This window comes from Andrographis paniculata, unplaced genomic scaffold, assembly GCF_009805555.1.
Source record: "Andrographis paniculata isolate CXL003 unplaced genomic scaffold, ASM980555v1 Contig9END, whole genome shotgun sequence".
NCBI classification, from domain to species: domain Eukaryota; kingdom Viridiplantae; phylum Streptophyta; class Magnoliopsida; order Lamiales; family Acanthaceae; genus Andrographis; species Andrographis paniculata.
The window spans coordinates 1184339-1205862 of NW_026137639.1; the positions used below are offsets into that span (position 1 = coordinate 1184339).

At 30.4% G+C, this 21524-nt stretch overlaps 2 protein-coding genes across 3 annotated transcripts; both read left to right on the top strand.

Moving 5' to 3' along the window:
* The first annotated feature begins 4124 nt into the window (after positions 1–4124).
* LOC127244194 (histone deacetylase 8) lies at positions 4125–7753 on the top strand. Of its 2 annotated transcripts, none has more exons than XM_051264622.1 (4): positions 4125–4494; positions 4845–5428; positions 6042–6304; positions 7552–7753. In XM_051264622.1, the coding sequence occupies exons 1-4, from the start codon at positions 4206–4208 to the stop codon at positions 7751–7753; spliced, it is 1338 nt and encodes a 445-aa protein (XP_051120579.1). In that variant the 5' UTR covers positions 4125–4205. The 2 variants fall into 2 exon arrangements, with proteins under 2 accessions (XP_051120579.1, XP_051120580.1); XM_051264623.1 differs by lacking the exon at positions 7552–7753 and adding an exon at positions 7425–7473.
* Positions 7743–15486, top strand: LOC127244195 (magnesium transporter MRS2-I-like). The gene is made up of 11 exons (XM_051264624.1): positions 7743–8000; positions 8409–8438; positions 8931–9093; positions 9178–9299; positions 9912–9986; positions 13433–13657; positions 13750–13794; positions 14782–14826; positions 14917–14946; positions 15016–15135; positions 15224–15486. The coding sequence occupies exons 1-11, from the start codon at positions 7743–7745 to the stop codon at positions 15308–15310; spliced, it is 1200 nt and encodes a 399-aa protein (XP_051120581.1). The 3' UTR covers positions 15311–15486.
* The last annotated feature ends 6038 nt before the right edge of the window (positions 15487–21524 follow it).

The window sequence follows — 21524 nt, forward strand, 5'->3', positions numbered from 1 at the left end:
AATTGTGTTCAAATCAATACGATTGTTTTCAATCCATATCAACTATTATGACATAAAAAATAATTAATTTTAATTTGCATGTAAGCAAATTTGATCAAAATTTTTAAATAAGAAATTAATTATTGTAATTTATAATGAGTTATTTTTGTATATTTTGTTATATTTTAATATATATATATTTTAAAAAATACATTAATACTTCATTTGTACAACCACAAAGTATATATATCTTTTTATCTTGTTTGTCTAATTACAAAATAATTATTTCATTAAATGCTCTCTTTGTCACTATAAATACTCATACTTTATCATAACCTTTATACAAAAAATGTAAGATAAATTTATCTTCACACTACTTTTAGCTATCCACAACAATTAAGATATTACTCCCTCCGTCCCATGTACCATGTCTGCTACACTGTAGATACAGTATTTTAGGAGGGGTGTAATTAGTAGATAATTAAGAATATATTAGTGAAAATAATTATCCCATAATATAAATAATTATAAATTAAGATTAAGATAACTAATTAGTTTAATTAAATTTTTTAAAAAAATAAAAAGTTTAAAATGAAATTAAGTGTGTAATCATTTTCCAAAAAAGGAAAATGACACGAAATATGGGACGGACAGAAATTGCAGTATTATTTATAATAAATGTATATTTTGTCGCCAGTCGGATGGAGTATCAAATATTCAGCTTTATTTACTAAAAGTGTGTTTGTTTGAAGTTTGAATTTTTATTTAAAATTTAAATAGTAAAAATTTTGAACTGTAACAGTTGTACGAAAGTAATATAAATAAGTATTGATGTGGTGATTTAAATTTAAAATTAATTTTTAGTTTAACATAAAAAATAAAATAAGTTATTGATTTGATATTTTTTTAGGGAGAAATTTTAATAAATAATAAAATATTGGTAAAATCGTGTAAACGAGAAAAATTTATAAATTTTCATATTATTTTCAACAATATATTTTTTTTTAATAATATATCAAATAGATTATCTTTTAATAAAATATGATATTTCTCAATATGTATGTTTTTTTTTTTCTCTCTAAACTTTCAATTTTTACTATTTAAATTCTATATTTTTCGAAAAAATATTTTTTTCGTTCCAACTCAAAGTACTTGATATTTTTGTTCATCCTACTAAAAAAATATTACTTTCTTATTTTAATAAAACTAATCATATACTAATACCAAAATACCTTTGACTTTTAACTAAATTATAAACATATCATTAATTTATATATAAAATAAAAGACAAAAATATTAAAGCCTCTTGCTCACTTACATAAATCAATAATGAAAAACTCTAGAATCCAAATAATAAAAACCTAAGTTGTATTCTTTTGTGGGTTTTACCGAATTATTTTTTCCCATTGAAAAATATCATATTAAACAATTTTTTTTAATATTATACTACAAATTATTTTACATTTAATATATAACTTCAACTTTTATTTATATCACATCAAACAACTATTCAAATTCAATTTTTTACTACTGAAAAATCCAAATAAAAAAACTAAAACCTACAAACAAACACACCCCTTGCAATTTTTGGTAAAGAAATAGACCCAAATATATCATTTTATTAGTCAACTAGGTGTGTTTGTTTGGGGGATTGGATTTTGAGTTGGAATTTGAATAGTAAAAATTTTGAATTTGAATAGTTGTATGATGTGATATAAATAGGTGTTGATGTGATGTTTTGAATGTAAAATTGATTTTTAGTATAATATAAAAAATGAATAATATGTGTTTGATTTGATGTTTTTGGGGAGAAAAAATTGGATGAACAGTCTAAATCCAATCCAATCCCCCAAACAAACACACCCTAAATATATGTATATGTATATTTATAATTTAATTAAAAATTATAAGAAAGACTCGAAATATTAACTATAAAATTTTATAAAAGTAACAAAGGAAATTAAGTTTTATTTGACAGATAAGATTGCACTTTTGGTTTGGAAAAACTGCAATAGAGAAGAATGTCCGTCGATGACAAGGGTTTTCCAGTGGAGATTGCGTTATCAATTTTTTTTTTTTTTTGATGACGTGAGAATCCGCAGTCAGATCTGATCCTACGGAAAAATTACACTAAGCGAACCATGCGTGACAGGTGACATGAGGCGTCGGGGGTTGAACTTGTGACTGTAAGTTCAACCCCTACATCACCAAGTCATCCCTTGCTGCACATCAATTTCGCTAGAGCAAGTCCTCCGTTGCGTCCGACTAGTGGCGCCTTTTCCACTTATCTCTGTTGCAGCTTTCTCAAACCAAAAGAACAAGTTCAACTGCCAAATAAAACTCTATTTTCTTTTTAATTTATTTTTTTATATATAATTAAAGTTCTATGACTGTATACAATGTAGAACCAATTTTGTGTTTCCTTTTCTCCACGTCATGTCACGCTCATTTTTTACTCATATTGCATAACTATTTGTCAAAGTTCTTATATTTTTCTTTTCGCCAAATCAACAAATTTATTATTTTATATAATTATTATTATTATTTAAAAAAAAAAGAGTAATTAACATATAAAAAAATAAATTGTAGTAAATTAATATTGGAATATAATAATTATTATATATAATAAAATAAATGATATTTTTAATAATCATAACAATAAGAATCCGAAAGTTTAAAAAGCAAAGACGAAAATGTACGCGGATATGAAAATGGATCACAAATTAAAGAATAGAAAAATGAGAAAGAAGAGAAAAAACAAAGAGGAAGATTGAGGAAAAAACGAGACGAAGAAAATAAAGAAGATAAAAGATCGAGAAATAAGAAACAAGAACGAGAAGAAAAAAATAGAAAAACAAGAAACGAAAACAAAAAGAAGAAGAAAAAGATCTAGGAGGACGAAGAAGAAGAGAGGAAGAGGATGCAAAAATAAACTAGAAAAAAAAAAAAAAGAAGAAAGGAGAAAGAGAAGAAAAAGGAAACAAGAGAGAGAAAAGGTGGAAAAAAAGAATAAACATCATCTATGAGAATCAGTAGAAGTAGAATAAAAATAAAATAAACAATACACGAAGAAAAAAAGAATGTAAAAAAGAAAAAGATGGAGAAACAAGACATTAGGATAATAAGAGGAATATAAAAGATAAAAAAAAAAAGAAACAAGAAGAAGAAAAAATATCAAATAACAAGAAAGAGAGAAAAATATTGTTGAAACATTTGAGATATTTAGTTTTAGATTTAGTAGAAGAAGAGAGGAAGAAGATGGAAAAATAAATTAGAAGAAGAAAAAAAAAATGAGATGCAATATATCAAAGACAACAAGCTAGAAGAAGAAAAAAAGATAAGAAACAAAAAAAAAAAAAAAGGAGAAGATTGTTGAGATATTTTAGATATTTAGTTTTAGATTTAATAGAAAAAGAGAGGAAGAAGATGAAAAATTAAATTAGAAGAAAAAAGAGAAAATGAAATGATAGTATATAAAAAACAAAGAAAAAAGATAAGGAACAAGAAAGAAAGAAGAAGATTGTTGAGATATTTAAAATATTTAATTTTATATTTAGTAGAAAGAGAGAGGAAAAAGATGAAAAAAAAATTAGTAAGAAAAAAAAAAAGAGAATAAAATAACAATATATCAAAAACAAAAAACGAGAAGAAAGAAAAAGATAAAAGAACAAGAAAGAGAGAGAGAAAAAAATTGTTGAGATATTTTTAATATAAATATTAATTTTATATTTAGCAGAAGAAGAGAGGAAGAAGATGAAAAAATAAATTAAAAAGAAAAAGAAAAATAAAAAGAAAAATAAGAGAGAATGAGATGACAATATAAACAAGATGAAGAAACACAAATAACAGTAAAGTAAAAATATAATAAATAACGCAAGAAGAAGAAAAGAATAAAGAAGTAAACATAGAAGTAAAAGAATAAAATAAAATAAATTATAGAAGAAAGAGAGAAGAGGGGAAGGAAGTAAAAGCAAACAGTAAAATAATAATAATAATATAAAGAAAAACCAAAATCTAGGAGAATAACTGAAGAAGAAAGAAAAGGAGAATAAATAAATAAAATCTACGATATAAAAATATTATAGCGTAATAATTTTATTAATATATATATAGTTAAAATCCAAATCCCACTTCACCTTGTCGGTTTTCCTATTCAAATCAAATATACGCACAGTCGTTCAGGGCTCCAGTGGTTTCTTTCCTCCCTCTGTTCATCATCATCAGCCATGGCGGTTTCTTCCGGCGAGGCGGCGGCAGCTTCTCTTTCGGATTCGGATCATGATCGCATACACGTTTTCTGGCACGAAGGAATGCTCGAGCACGACACGGGTCGGGGCGTCTTCGACTCGGGTATGGACCCTGGTTTTCTCGACGTCCTGGAGAACCACCCGGAGAACTCGAACCGCGTCAGGAATATGGTGTCTGTACTGAAAAGAGGTCCAATTGCGCCTCTCGTATCGTGGCACCAAGGAAGGCCTGCGCTCATCACCGAATTGCTCACTTTCCACACGCAAGGTACATTCTGTTGCAAAAATTAGGGTTTCGGATTAGCGGAGTTTTACTCTAATCGAAGATACTCATGGCGTGATTGCAGTCGAGGAATTTATGCAGCAAGCCTCAATTGAATCTTACGTTTGCTGAATTAGCAGAATTATGAATGTTAATCTGGAAAATTTGTGCCCTAAAATGTTAGGAAATTTTGGGGGAATTTAATTTCTACATACAAGTAGCTACTTGATGCACACCAATGTTTTCGGAGCAATCATAAACCCTAAAAAAACATGATTTAATTGGGAGGAAGATAATCAGAGCAAACTGTGATTAGCTTTTTCAGGCCAACTGATATCTGCATTTCTGAGCTTCAGAGTACATCGATAAGCTGATTGAAGCAGACAAAGGCAGCCAAGGCAAGATCCTATGTTCCGGAACATTCTTAAACCCGGGATCATGGCGCGCCGCCCTTCTTGCTGCCGGGACATCTATATCGGCAATGCGGCACATTCTCGAAGGACATGGAAAGTTAGCATACGCCCTGGTTCGACCGCCCGGCCACCATGCCCAGCCCACTCAAGCTGATGGATATTGCTTTCTAAACAATGCCGGCCTTGCCGTGGCATCGGCTCTAAGTTCGGGTTGTAGCAAAGTGGCGGTGATCGACATCGATGTGCATTATGGGAACGGGACTGCTGAGGGGTTTTATCGATCTAATAGAGTTTTGACTATTTCCCTTCATATGAACCACGGGTCGTGGGGCCCTTCGCACCCGCAGACCGGCGCAGTCGATGAGCTCGGTGAAGGTGAAGGCCTTGGGTATAATTTCAATATACCTTTGCCCAATGGGTCGGGGGATCGAGGGTATTCGTATGCAATGCTCGAGCTTGTGGTTCCCGCTGTTGAGAAATTCCAACCGGAGATGATTGTTTTGGTAATCGGTCAAGATTCTAGCGCTGTAAGTTTGATTCGGCCCATCTCTTGATCCTTATAGTTCTATAAATTTTCATTATTTTTTATTTGTTAAATTGGAAAAATCAGCACCCTTGATATATACAAAGACAGGTGGTATTGATTCATAATTATAAGTGTGTTATATAATAGTATACGGTGTGTTGAAATCAACTATTATTTGTGTTGTATAACATTATAGCATATGTTGTTAGTTTGTGTTGTCGATTCTTAATTATAAGTGTGTTGTATAACAATATGTGGTGTCGGTAGTAATACCGTGTGTTGTCAGCATAGTGCTGAATTAATTCCGCACTGCAGCCGCCGCCAGATTCTTCCAAAATATATGCACTACATTATTTTTGATTTAGTAGCAGTTACCATGCCGAATTTTATATTTCAATTAAGTGCCGACAATATTGCATGTAATGACTGAGAACATGCGACATAGACAATATACGATCTATATTAGCATAATACAAACTGAGCATATATAAACTGACACTATATCACACAAGATATGCTATTGTTGATTTTAGCGCAAAAAATATATTTATATAGCGATCTACAAATATGAACTGACAACACATAATTTTGTACTTTTTTCGTGATGCTGGCAGTTTGATCCGAACGGGCGGCAATGCTTGACAATGGAGGGGTACAGGAACATCGGGCGGATGGTTCGCGAAATGGCGAAAAAGCATTGCAACGGGCGCATGCTGGTCGTCCAAGAAGGCGGATATCAAATAACTTATTCGGCGTACTGTCTGCACGCAACGCTGGAAGGCTCGGCCGGCTTGCCGGTACCTTTGTTGTCGGATCCGGTGGCTTACTATCCCGAAGATGAATCTTTCACCATTGAAGTCGTCAAGTCTATAAAGAGGTATCGACAAGAATTTGTCCCTGAAATTTAGCTTAAACTTATTTCAATAATTAATATAAAAAAATGATAGTATTATTGGAGGTGAAAATATTTCGATTGTGTATCATTCAAAGTGATGCATTGGTTGTTGCCAGAAGAATGTTCAAATAATTTATGTAAAGTTATAAATAATTTTGGCCTGTTTAATTGGAGGAATCAAATCAGGATTAATTTAAATTTATTTATTTAAAATCTACTTTTAAATTCAAATTCATACAACTTAACACTGAACAGGTTATATCTAATATTTATATGTAATATAAAATAATTTATATTAAAATTAAGATAATTAATTAGTTTAATTAAAATTTAGAAAATTATAAATTTAAATTTGATTAAATTGTATATTGTTTTGGCTACAATGCCTCTTTTTGCTGTTTACACGGAAATTTAAAAATAGAATTCGTATAATAAAAATAATCTTATATTTAAATTAAAATAATTAATTACTTTAATTAAAATTTAAAAAATATATAAATTAAAAATTTTAAATTTGATTAAATTGTATATTGTTTTCCAGAAGAAGAAAGTGACTATGGAAAGTGGACACAACAAAGGGAATATTAAATAAATATGGCTTTGGCCAGTAATATTTATTGTCTTTTTGTAAATTTTTTTTTAAGTTTAATTTTTTTGAATAATTGTTTGACGTGATGTTTTGAGTATAAAATAAATTTGTAGTACAATATAAAAAAAATAATTATTTGATTTAATATTTTTTTAAAAAATAAATAAATCTAATAAAAATTTGTATTAAAAGTCACAAGAGAACACAACTTATTTATTATACAGTTAACCAACAAATATATAGTAGTATTTTATGTTTAATCTTTGTTTGTCCGGATTTTGTTTAGTTCTACAATCTATGAACACAATCAAATATTTATTTATTATTTAAAATAATCTTTTTTTTTAAAAAAAAAAAAAATATCTAAACATAATATAATTACATGAGTAATGGTATAACTATGTTGAATTGTTAGTTTGTTTATTTATCATTTTAAATTCAAATTAATATAATTTATCATATAATTAAATAAACTCAAATTTATTTTTATTTTATTTTATTTTATTGTTTAAGGTTTTTTGGACAACCGGTAGCAGGGATTATTTGACGAGTTCTATAAGCGGACGCAACCGTCGTTTAATTGTGAACCTCGGCAGTTAGTTCGACTGATAAAGAAACTAACTATTTTGTTCTCGCCTAGGGTTTCAACTCGGGGACGAAGTGATGGTTCAATTTCATTCTGCAAATACACAGAGACACCTGCTGAGGATGCAAGTAGAAAGACAGCCTATTCCTCTTCCAGACTGAATCTACACATCGCAAATTCTCTCTTCCAGAACGGCGAATTGACAGTAGCGACAGTACTGCGAGGAATTTTTCATTTGATTGACGATGGCGGATAGAGAAGGCGCGTCCGTGGTGCCTATGGACACTCCGAATGCCGTTGGAGGGTTGAAGAAGAAGGGGACGGGTTCCAGAAGTTGGATTTTGATCGATTCATCCGGCCAGGAAATCGTACTCGATGTAGATAAGTACGCAATCATGCACCGCGTGCAGATACACGCTCGTGATCTTCGCATTCTCGATCCTCTCTTGTCTTATCCCTCTGCAATCCTCGGCCGTGAGAGAGCCATTGTTCTCAATTTAGAGGTACGAAGGTTTTCGGTTATGGTTTTCTTTTATATATTTATTTATTTATTTGAAGTTGGTTAGGTTTCTGATTTTTAGGTTTGTCAAGGTCCACCAATTTTAGTTTTCAAATTCAGTGCATAAAGTTGCCCAAAGCCATGGATGATTTTGCAGTGTTGCAAGCTGTTGAAATTTTATTTTTTTTGCTGTGGTTATATTCTCTATATATTTGCATGTGGAATAAAGTATGGATTCATTTGGGGAATTTTGTCTGAAGTGTTTTTATTGATTCTAATCCCTTGGCTGTACGAGCATTGATGAAGTTGAGTCCATATGTATTGGCGTGTTAGTTTTAGTGTGTATGTATTCATGAGTTAACACTTTTTTTTTTTTTTTTTTTTTTTTTTTTTTTTTTATGGTGCAATGCAGCATATCAAGGCTATCATCACATCGGAGGAGGTGGGTGTTTTCATCTCAGATGGGCTACTTCTCTTTTGCATTCTTTATATTTAACTTTTTTAGCTTTATGAATCTAGGTTGTTCTGTGATTGTGTTGAACTTAATGAATCAACTGAAATTCATATTCTGTGTGAGCTAAATAAACCAGAAATACAGTAAAGAAAAAAAATGTTGAATTTAATGTTATGTTGAGGTTTGAGAGTTTAAATTGATGTTAGTGCTAAGAGTTGTTGTTATTAGATTATTCAGAATGGTTAATATAAATGTCAACATCTATTCATGTGATCTTATATTCTAGAAGATGGAAAGGATGAGCTCATTAAATATATACTTTTTCTCTGTGAACTTGTCTATATTACTTGGGATGATTAGGATGGTGATTTGCTGGCGGGGAGAATACAAATAGAAACTAACCATTTTTACCGACACGTTAAGTCTAAAATTTTTTGAACCACCTTACATGCAGACATTGATAAAAATGTAATTCATTAGGTATTGCTTCGTGATCCATCAGACGATAATGTTGTTCCCATTGTGGAAGATCTCCGAAGGAGATTGAAACCTGCCATTACCAATCAGGAAGACAATGCAGATGGCAATACCGATGGCACGGATATGCCTATGCAACCTGATGTTGAAAATGGCGAAGAAGATGGTATTTCTTAAACACTTTTTCATTTTCTTAGCTGCAAATATTTAAATTTTTATTTATTAATGCACCTGTTTGTATGGATTGCAGATTCTCCATTTGAGTTCCGTGCCCTTGAGGTAGCACTGGAAGCCATTTGTAGTTACCTTTCTGCCCGCACAATAGAATTGGAGTCTGCTGTTTATCCAGCTTTAGATATGCTTACGTCAAAGGTATATTTCTTTTAATGATTTATCAATATGATATGTTGAGGCAAACACATCAAGTTTAATACCATAAAATAACAAGGTTCATTGCATTTAGTAGAACTAATTTTTTTGAACTTCTTTGTTTCGTGGTCTTTTTATAGTTCTTGTTCATCTATATCAGTTCCAAACCTGTAGATGTTTTATGGAACTTGATTTGTTAGGCTTGATTTCTTTTCTCATCAAATGGTGGATTGTCTTTATTTATTTTTGTCCATAATTTGATATTAATCATCACTAAAATATTGATTCCCATTATTGATATGTTTATACATACATTAGTAAGTGTTAATTAATCAAATCAAGGTTCATAAAGATAAAGAATTTTTAGGTAATCAAATCTAGGCTCATAAGCTTTTAAGTGTTCCTAGTCACATGTCAATTATTTTTATTTAAATCTATTTCTTCCTTTGAGAACGTTTGCATACTTTGTAAATATTTGTAATGTTATTACAATTAATAGCATGTTAATGCACCTCTTTTGAACACAAAATTTCATGATCTCTTTCTCTCTCTCTATGGACATTGACAAAGTCAATCATTATATAATTGTGTTTTCTTGAACCAATGCAATTTCAGATTAGTAGTCGTAACTTGGATCGCGTACGGAAGTTAAAGAGTCAGATGACTAGGCTAACTGCTCGTGTACAAAAGGTATCACTCCTTTATAATAAGTGCAAAGTAATTTGATATGAAGTTCTTTTCAAGGTTTGTTTTGGTTCTGAGACTTCTGCGCTCTACCTTTTCTGTTGTTTAATGTTGAGATATGCTTGCTTTAGTGATGTGTTGCCTCTCAGATAAATGGGGTCATTCATAATGATCTTTTTGTGCTTTAGCTTAATCACTTGAATTAAAAATTGTCAGTGTTCTTGGTTGTTAATTACCATTCGGATATGAAACCTGTAACACATTCTATGCTTATTGTTCAAATGATAGAAACATCACCTACTACACTGTAATCTCCCTATGATATTCTTATTTGTGTTACAACCTACAACTGTTATTGGGCATTGGAATCAACATGAATGTGAATTGAAATTAAAACGATCTTCCAATAATGCTCGACAAACTAAAGTATTATTCTTTATAATGGCTTTGAATGAAAGATGAATGTAGTCTGTTTTTATATAATAGACAAACTAATCCCTTTTCCTTTTGTAATTTTCTTTCCTTGTTTATCATATTCCAAACTATAGAACCAGTAACTAGATTCTTAGAAGTGTGTGCAGACTGAGAAAATAAAATCAAATTTGTGGTTCTACTAAAAATTGAAAGCATTTGTAGAGTGTTTGCACACTTTTATTTTACTTTTTATTTATTTAAAAAACTGTTCTAAGCTTAACGTTGGAGCACCCTTTCCAGTCATAAGTACTTAACATTGTCATTAAAAAATTGTTCGTACTTTTTAAGTTAAGCATAAAAGCATCTTTTTAAATAATAATTAGTTGTGGTCCTTGTGGAGTTATGTTTTCTCCAAAAAAAAAATACCTCTTACTAATCAACAGCAGTAGTTCATTAAGTCCCATGAATTTGACTTTCTCATCACAATGTAAGTTAAAAATTCAAAGGAACATTACAATATTCACACATCTTGTGGGGGTATATCACAATGCATATAGATATGATTGTACATGTATCTATTTGGTTTTAATTATACATTTGATATTTATGATGCATGCCATGACAAAGGCCTTGCTCCATGCTGCACTGTGTGCCATTTACCACTATGTCGATGCCTATTTTTATAAAGTGATCGTGAATCGTGATACCCCTTCTCTGTTTTGTTGAACTCCAGCTCTAGAAATTCTGATCTACACTACTACCAATCGCCTACCTTTTGCTTTCGCTGCTAGAACTGTGTGATACAGTTTGACAGGGTCTCTAAGATTATATTTTTCTAGATGAGGTTGTGGTGACTATAATTTGCTCTCTATGCCTCGTGCCTGCTGCACTTGAATTTAAAAAAATATAGAAGAACACTCGGATACTAAACCTCATTATATGGTTGGAAAATAGCCTATACATTAAATATTTTCAAGAATGTTGTACAATGTCTCCTTTTGCCACCATCTGTGCTTTGCTTCATGGATCTCAAACTGCCGGGTATTGATGATTGTTAATTTAGCTTGATATTTTAGAAACTGAAAAGATAACAATCGTGTGGATGTTATGGAGTTGGGTAAAGTCAAGATCTATATTAGAAGAGGGAGAAGAACCGTAGTCACTTAGATACTTATTATTTTATTATTTATTATTTCTCTTATTATTTTATTTACCGTTTAATTGTTGATTATGAGTCTTGGGCTTGGCCCATAAGTCCGCCTATATATAGGGCGCATCTAGGTGAGTCTTGGGCTTGGCCCATATGTCCGCCTATATATAGGGCGCATCTAGATCATGCTAGGGGAGACATGTCATTATTTTGGTTTTGGTTACAGAGCGAATTGGTTTTCCTCTGTGATACACTATTTCATTTGATTCGAATAAATTATCTCTTCGACAATCCTAAGTTATAACATTGGTCCGACCCGCCGGATCCTCTGCTGACGGAATTATGTCCATCTCCAATCAACAACGATTCGAGCTATTGGAAGCAACCGTTGGAGAAATACATGAGGAGGTAAACCAGATCCGTTAGGATCTTTCCGCCAAGTTCGAGACTTTGGGAGAACAGAACAGATGGTTTCGTTGCGGCAGGAGTTGCTCGCAGCAATCAAGGCGGCGGTCGGCGGCGTCAACGCCGCCGCTGACACGGTTGCGTCAGTGGGTTAGCCACCGACTCAATTCCCGGCACCCTCAGCGTCGCCACCCATAGCTTGCCACCCTGCTCCTCTCAGAAATCAGACTACCACCGTTTGACGGGATAGAGCCTATTGGTTAGGTTGCTCGCGTTGAGCAACGGAGTTTTCCAGAGCCCTAGTACTTCGTTTTGATGATTGTTACGTAGGGAGCCCCTACGAGTAGCAAAAAGAGGTAGTTGATCAGTATATCAACGAGTTCATCCAACTGGCGACACAGGTGCTAGGCTTAACGGATGAGCATTACCTCGGATACTTCAGGGGGGATTGCAACAGAACATCCGCAATCGTCTGAGGACACTAGACCCCAGAGATTTGGACTCAACTATCCAAATCAGCCGTAGCATTAAGTGGGTATTCAATGCTGGTTCTACCACGACATATCAACAGCCTGGACAACTGCCTGGTCAATTTGCGAGTTTGCGCCTTAGCAGTGGAGTGCAAATTAGACCTCCGGTAGGTCCCTCTAGTCTTGAGAATAGCATCGGGAGCAGTACACCAGGCACGGACATCAGCTCCACTGGCGGATATCTTGTGGCTTCGGACCAGTCCTCCGTGTGAGTTCTCTTCCGGAAACTCTCCAGAAACTGAGTCATGAAGAGTATTGTGAATGTCTAAGCAACTTTGTTACTGCTGTAAGGAGCTTTATACACCATTGCATAAGTGTGCGAGCAAGTCCCTTCGAACTTGTGTGGTGGACCCAGATACGAATTGAGTGGCCGAGCTCAAAGAGATGGACGAGGTCGAAGGGTGGACAGAAGATGAGATCAGATCCACGGAGCTCGAGCACATGGTGGTAGAGGGGACAAGCTCATTCCTCAGGTTTTGATACATTGGCGCGGACTAATGTACAAGGATTCGACTTAGGTTGATGAAGAGGAATTGCGCTTCCAGTTTCTTGTCTTCCGCCTTGAGGACAAGGCGGTTTTCAAGAGGGATGGAGTTGTTATGAAGTTGGGTAAAGTGAAGGTCTATATTAGACGAGGGAGAAGCACCGTAGTCACCTAGGATAATTATTATTTTATTATTTATTATTTCTCTTATTATTTTATTTACTGTTTAATTGTTGACTATGAGTCTTGGGCTTGGCCCATATATCCGCCTATAAGTAGGGCGCATCTGGGTCATGTTAGGGGAGGCAGTCATTATTTTGGTTTTGGTTACGGAGCGAATTGGTTTTCTTCTATGGTACTCTATTTCTTTTGATTCAAATAAATTCTTTCTTCGATAACCCTAAGTCATAACAGTGGATGAGACGTCAATCTTTACTGATTATGGCATTGTAATTTTTGTTGTATTAAGGTCAGGGATGAACTGGAACAACTATTGGATGATGACGATGATATGGCAGACCTTTATTTATCCAGAAAATTAGTCAGTGCATCGCCTGTGAGTAGCACTGGTGCTGCCAGTTGGCACCTTGCGTCACCCACCATTGGTTCTAAGATATCTCGGGCCAGTAGAGCAAGTGTTCTAACAGTTCGCGGGGATGAGAATGATGTCGAGGAACTTGAAATGTTACTTGAGGTATTACTGAATATAATTTCTGATGATTGAGCTCTAGAAAAGTTAGAATTAAGAAAATAATAAAATTATAACATCCTTGTATTCATGTGCAGGCCTACTTTATGCAAATCGATGGCACGTATAACAAATTAACCACGGTATGCTAGCTGTTAAAATGTGCTTTTAATACTGCCAATTTTTAAAATCTTCTTCAAATTAAGAGTAAAGTTACTTGTAGAAAGGTTAAGAATAAACCATTTGTTGAATTTTCACAACTTTCTAACTTTCCTTGTAGTTTAACAAGGAATAGTTACTTATTTTAAGCATTAGAACCATTGCGAAGTTGAAATTCTTTTGTTCTTATCTTGTCTTGTTTGCATCCTCCATAGGTATTTCAAGCTAAAGTATACTACATCCACATTTGTCTCACCTGAATAGTTTTGAAAGAAATTTATAGTAGATTAAAAAAAAATAACAATCAGTCTGTTCACTCAGCGTTTTAATATTTTGTGTTGAGTAGTTTTATTTTATGAGATGATGATATATATATGGTATTAATATGTGTGTATATTTGTATTTTTTAATAATATTTATGAAGAATTGTTCTATTGAGAATTGCCGAATGAACAGACTGAATATTATTAAGGAAAAAAAGTCAATAAAACTAATACCTTTAGGTTTGATAACAATGACTGATGATATTATAGTAAATAGAGGTAAGAGTGGAGTAAATTGGGTGGAGTCGACATAGATTATAAATAAAAATGTTCCTTTTAGGTAGGACAACTTTAAATAGTAAGTGTATCTGTTGAGGTAAATAGAGGTAAATGTACGTGTAAATTGATAATTGGATGTTGACCATATAGATTATAAATGAAAATATATCATTTAGGTACGACAACCCTAAATGATAAGCGTGTCTATTTAGGTAGATGGAGGGAGTATTATGCAGAAATGATATGGGACAAAAATATCTCAATGCGCGCCTAATTTGTGTTTCTTAAATTATGACGGTGCTTTCCGTTGAAAAACCATTTGTCGAATACTTCTCATTACGACATAGCATCTCTTGCATTTGCGCGATGATTATTATTATTATTATTTCTTTTTGAATCATATATTTAACAGCTTGTCTTTTTCAACAGCTTCGCGAGTACATTGACAACACCGAAGATTATATAAATATCCAGGTGAGATTATCATATTAACACATATTTTGTTCAATTCTATGCCGCATTTTGTTGCAAACCTAAACCGTTGCATCACATTTCTTGTTGCAGCTCGACAACCATCGAAACCAGCTCATTCAGGTTCGTCTCCTGACTAATCTGAACTCATTTTAGCATTCATTGTTTCTAAAAAATTAATCCTCTCTACAGCTCGAGCTATTTCTCAGCGCCGGAACCATGTGCCTTGCCCTATATTCTTTAGTAGCCGGTATCTTTGGTATGAACATCCCGTACACATGGAACGATGGCCACGGATACGTGTTCAAATGGGTCAGTATCGATATCCATATTTGACTCTATAGCTATCTTTTTTTTTTTTTCAATATTCATTATCTCTGATCCAATAATTACAATGTAGGTGGTTATATTGACCGGCATTATGTGTTTAGTCGTGTTTGTGTTCATAATGTCGTATGCTAAATACAAAGGGCTCGTCGGATCGTGATTCTCTCGAAAATCAGCTGGAATTTAACGGGACGATGACGTCGTGGCTGTGGTGGCGGCAGAATTCTCGATGGACCTAGAAATGGTATATAGATTTTATTTTATTTAAGGTATTTTTACAGCTAAATTTATTCTGCACAAGTTACTAATCAATAAAATATTATTTTTTAATATAAATATGCAATTCGATTTGATTACGAAAATTAAAAAATAATAATATTTTACTATAAAATTAAAATAAGTAAATAGTATAAAAGCATAAAAAGAAATATGATTTTAGCAAAAGCTTAAAAAATTGTTCTCTTCACAAATTTTTTTTTATAAAAGATAGATTTTTTATTTTTAGTAAATTTATTGATTTCAAATATTTTTAATAAATATAAATTAATTTAATTAAAATTTAATAGACAGATGGAAATAGAACCTCCTACAGCCACTTGGATTATACCTTTATTTCTAAAGTACTCACTCTATTCTTACTAAAAGCCCATGAGTATATGCTCCAAGTAAATGAACAAAATGGATTTGGAGCCCAAAAACATTGGGCCCTCTATCTATTATATATGATTTTGTAACGTTTATTTACCTATAATTATAATAATAACAATTTATTTATTTAATTACAAGTATAGAATAGATAGATGCAGTAGAGACAGATTGGGAGGCAGACAGTTCACCAGTATTATTAATTTAATTGACTATTATGAGAAAATATATCAACAATCATTAGTGGCAATTAAATATACTGACATAAATAAATAAATAAAATTGGTGTTAACTTTAATGATGTCATATCATCAATGATTTGATCTCTTTAATTCAAATCTCTAATTAATTATTGGGGTTCAGATTTTCTCTATTTGTTTTTGCCTATAGGAATCATCACAAGTCAATAGTGTGTTTCTTTTGTGTTAATTTAGAAAAAAATTAATTTAAATTTGATATTAAAATATTGAACATAATTATAGTAATAGTTAAAAGTTAATTTTAATCTTATTTAAACATGATTAATTGTCTTAGAAATATTATATTTAAATTAATCCACCGCTAAATTATTGGAATGACTGTTCACCTAAAAATTTTAATTTTTTAAATGAATCGAACATTTACATTATCTAACATAATATCAGAATTATAAATTTTGAGTTCAGCGTCAATATAATGAGAATATCTTTTATACTGAAAAATTTGATATTATTATTTTTTTTCCTTATTTTTCTTCAATCCTATACAATTTTTCTAATTATATGTTGATTAGGATAAATAAGTAATAGATATCTATGTATATAAACCACAAGCAACAAAAAAAAAATTATTAATTAAATTTTATTTTATTTACTATTTTTTTTTAAAAAAAATCATATTGTAATACCAATTAATTAATTTTTTGCTTTCTATGTATTGTTCTATTTAATTATTTCCTTCTGTTTTAAATTAATTGTCTTGTTATTATATAAAAAAATAAACATAGTTTCCATATTGTATATTTCTTATTATCTTTTTAATATTATTGTACAAATATTATTATTTTTTTTATAGCTAAATTAACAAGTATTTACTAATTTAAAAAGGACAAAATAGACAAATTAACATTATATTATAGGGTAAATTCTTTTTTTTTTTTTTTAAGTTCCGTTGACCCCTTATCATTTTAGTCCCGTGGAGTCTGTCGCAAACTAGTCCCATAAGTGAAGAATTTTCGCTGTTTTAGTCATCTGGTGCCGGAGATGCCCCCGTGGCTCGCCGGAGGTGATGTGTCCGCCAAGTGTCGCTGACTTGGCGAACATGTGGATTTTTTTATTTTTTTTTTTCATTTTTTAAAAAATTATTTTTAATTTATTTTAAATTTTATTTGTATTTTTTTATTTGTTACAATTAAAAAAATTAAAAAATTAAAAAATAATAAATCCACGTGTCAGCTAGGTGTCGCTGATTTAACGGGACACCTGATGGACATGTCACCTCCGGCGAGCCACGCGGGCGTCTCCGGCGCCGGAGGACTAAAACAACGAAATTTTTTTTACTTATGGGACTAATTTACGACAGGCTCTAAAACGATAAAGGACCCAATTACGAGACTTAAAAAAAAAAAAAAATAGTTTACTCTACATTAAATTATCAATAATTTTTAAACTATATGCCCAAAAAGTACAAAATTATACATACAAGACGAAGATAATAATAAATAAAATAAAATAAGCACAAATTAGTTGACGTGAAAAATAAATACACTAATAATCGAACTCTATTTAATTTATTCAATATTGCCACTATATAAATGTAAAAACTACCAATATTATTTATTTCAGTAGGTAGCAGAATTATTGCTTCGTTAGTTAGTTAGTTAGATGCAATTAAACCTAAGTCAATCAAACTTGAATTAAATTTTACTGATAAATAATAAATAAAAAATTTTACTAAAATTTTATTTAAATTTCGAGTGTTATTTTTAAATTGTTTGTTTCGTTTGCACTTAAAATTAATTTTTTAATATTCAATTTATACATTTTTTTTATAAAAATAATTATTTCATCTTATAAATAAAATATCATATTAAAAAAATTATTTCAATAAAAAAAATATTCAAATTCATATACAAATAAAATAAAGTCCTTACTCAAAATATATATAGTAATGAGAAGAAAATTCTTTGAATTGTTACATAAGTTTTTTATCTGATTTTATTTTATTTTTTTTACCTTTTTATTTTTAAAACCTTTTTTTTTTTTTTAGAGAAAATGTACACCATACATATATATTTTTATTTAAAATATTATATCGTAAGTATATTACTGTACCTTAAAAAAACTTAATAACAAATAAATACAATAGGGATGTTCTTTTTGTACTTGAGTTTGACTTTTTGAATTTATATTTTAGTTTATATACTCCCTTCGTCCCATGTAATATGAGTGTATTACTGTAGATACGGAAATTTAGGTAAAATATAATTAGTAAGTAATTAATAAATATATTAGTAAAAATAATTATAGATTAAAGTTAAAATAACTAAATAGTTTAATTAAGATTAAAAAAATTAAATTTTAAAATTTAAAATATGATCAAAGTGTATAATTAATTTTATAAAAAAAAGAAATGACAAATTATGTGGGACAGAAGAAAATAGAAAATAGAGACAAATTATGTAGGATGGATGGAGTAATATTTTGATTATTTCATGTCACCTAAAAATGTACTAAAATTTTTAGGTATAGATTTTGATGTAAATGTGTATTTTTTATTTTTATGACAAATAAAACAAATAAGTATAAATTTAGATGATATATAAAATATGATATTTTATTAAAAAATGGTAAGAGTTAATACAGTAAAAAAATATTGAAATAGAGTGCATAGAAAAACATTCAAATATGTTTTTAGAAATTGCTACAAGAAAAATACATCAGTTGGATTGTTTTTGATTATTGACATTCTTTTAATTTGTGGATGCGTTTTTTTGTTTGTGTGTTTGTACGAGTGATTGAATTTTGAGTTGGAATTTGAATAATAAAAATTTTGAATTGAAATTTGAATAATAAAAATTTTGAATTGTAATAATCGTATAATGTAATATAAATAGATGCGTTGATTTGAATCTAAAATTATTTTTTAGTATAATAAAATTAATAAAAAATAGGTGTTTGATTTGATATTTTTTGGGATAAAAAATTGAATGAATAGTAAAATTTTGTATAAAACCTTTAAAGGAACACACCCTTAAGGGCGTGTTTGTTTGAGGGTTTGGATTTTGAGTTGGGATTTGAATAGTAAAAATTTTGAATTTGAATAGTTGTATGATGTGATATAAATAGGTGTTGATGTGATGTTTTGAATATAAAATTGATTTTTAGTATAATATAAAAAATGAAAAATAGGTGTTTGATTTGATGTTTTTGGGGGAAAAAATTGGATGAATAGTAGAAATCTAATTAAATCCCCCAAACAAACACACCCTAAATGAATTTGATTATGATCGATGTGTATTTGTTTCTTATTTTCTACTTAATTCTTGTTTTTAAAATAAAATAATAATTATATTATATAAAAAGTCATATTAAATGTATTGCTTAAAAAAATAAAAAAAAATAGAGGGAGAAAAACATATTAGTACATTAATTTTTCTTTTTCTTTTTTCTTTTTTGCATTATACAATTTACATATATATTCTTGTCTATATATTTTTTGGTGTTCTAAAAATAGTTGTGCTTGAATTGTTGCTTAAATAATTAAGTACGACAATATATTATATTACCTCTGTCCGGTTCTAAGGGTTTCATTTATTTTTTTCATATTGATTTTTGAATATTAATTAACATATCGAAACATAGTACAAATTAAGAAAAAATTGCAAAAAATACTTCAATTAGTATGTTATAATACTAATAGAATGACATTTGTAAAAAAAAAAATAAAATAAAGTTATATAGATATAAAAATATTTATAATATTAAATACAATGACACAAAAAGGTAAATCTGACCATTAAAAGAGGACGAATGGAGTAATATATAACACACGATATAATGATAGTCGATAACAAATAATTTATATTAATACTCCATCCGTCCCACTTCTCGTGTCCACTTTTCTATTTTCGTCCGTCCCATTTATTTTGTTACTTTCTTTTTCTGACAAAAAAAATTATACACTTTAATCTTATTTTTTAAAAAAATTAATTTATAATTTTTTAATTTTAATTATACTAATCATTTATCTTAATTTTAATCTATAAATATTTTTATTATACGATAATTATTTTCACTAATATATTTTTAATTATTTACTAATTATACTCTCATAAATTCCTGTGTCTACAGTAAATTAGACAAAATATCCGAGACAGAGGGAGTATAATAAAAAAATATATATAACATATGAACTAACAATATATAACAATTGTCTGTACAATATATATAATCATGAATTTTAACACACAATATATATTTATACAACACAGTATATAAAAATAAATATTGTACATGTTTTCAAATATTACGACCGTAAAGTTATGGGTTCAAACCTCGAGGTCACCTGCCACATATGGTTCGTCTAATATGACTTTTTCGTCAGACCTGATTTGCAGGGTATTAGATTCGGCCGGAGATTTACTCAGTGCACACTTTCGGATAGCGACTGCGAATTCCCACGTCATTAAAAGAAATAAAAAATATATATATTCTCATAAAATTTCGAACGTGTCCAATTGGCAATATTCCCTCTTTCTCCTAAAAATAAAATAAATTAATATATGAATACCATCAAGACTGCTTAGACTGCCTCAAATATTTTCTTTATCTTAATATTAATTCTTATAAAATAATATTTTTATTGAAAATTTCAGAATCAAATATTAAACACTGCAAAATTGCAATAATATATATATATATATTAGCACAGTGAAGGTTGACAAGAGAAGAGTCAATAGAGCACGTGGCACGTGCGTCTCACGTGCCATCCAGGGTGCGCAAAGCGTAGCACGTGCTCATGCGCTGCTCTACAGCGATGAAAACTGACACGCTACCCCATATGGGCTGGACTGGATTTTAAACACTCCCGGGATCAAAACTCCCGACGACTATTCTATTGTAGATCTCATACCCGTACGGTGTGGATTGATTCGGGTGCTACGTTCCATGGAGTTTCCTATTTCTACCATCAATGAATGCACCATAATTACGCTACACTCCAAATAATGCAAAATTTAGTATTATTGAAGTTAGCGTCATTCCACAAAATTTCAATTTGCACCTCTTAGTATACGGTTAATATCAATTAACCCCATTTCGTTATAAACACGTTGCATTTTGTCCTTTTTAGCCAAAAGGCGAACTTTATCAACGTAAGAGTGGATCCAACGGCCCATATAAAACCGATACCTTTTTTATTGAACGGCTCTGATGCAATGCCGTCCCACACAAAATTATTATTATTTCATTAAAAAACATGAAGCCCAGGCAGTAGTTGTCGGCAAATGGCTCAACTTCTTCTTAAAATTATGTTGTGTATTTTGAAATGTTACACAAATAGTATATATATATATATTTATTTATTTATTAATAATATTCTGAGAATATACAAAATTTTGACTCAAATAAATGGTAGTATAATATTGAGTTTTTTCTAGCATTTAAATTAAAATAATTTACTATTCTAGTGTGTTTGTTCTGTGAGATTGTTGTAAATAAATGATAGTATATATTTTAATGTGATAGTTT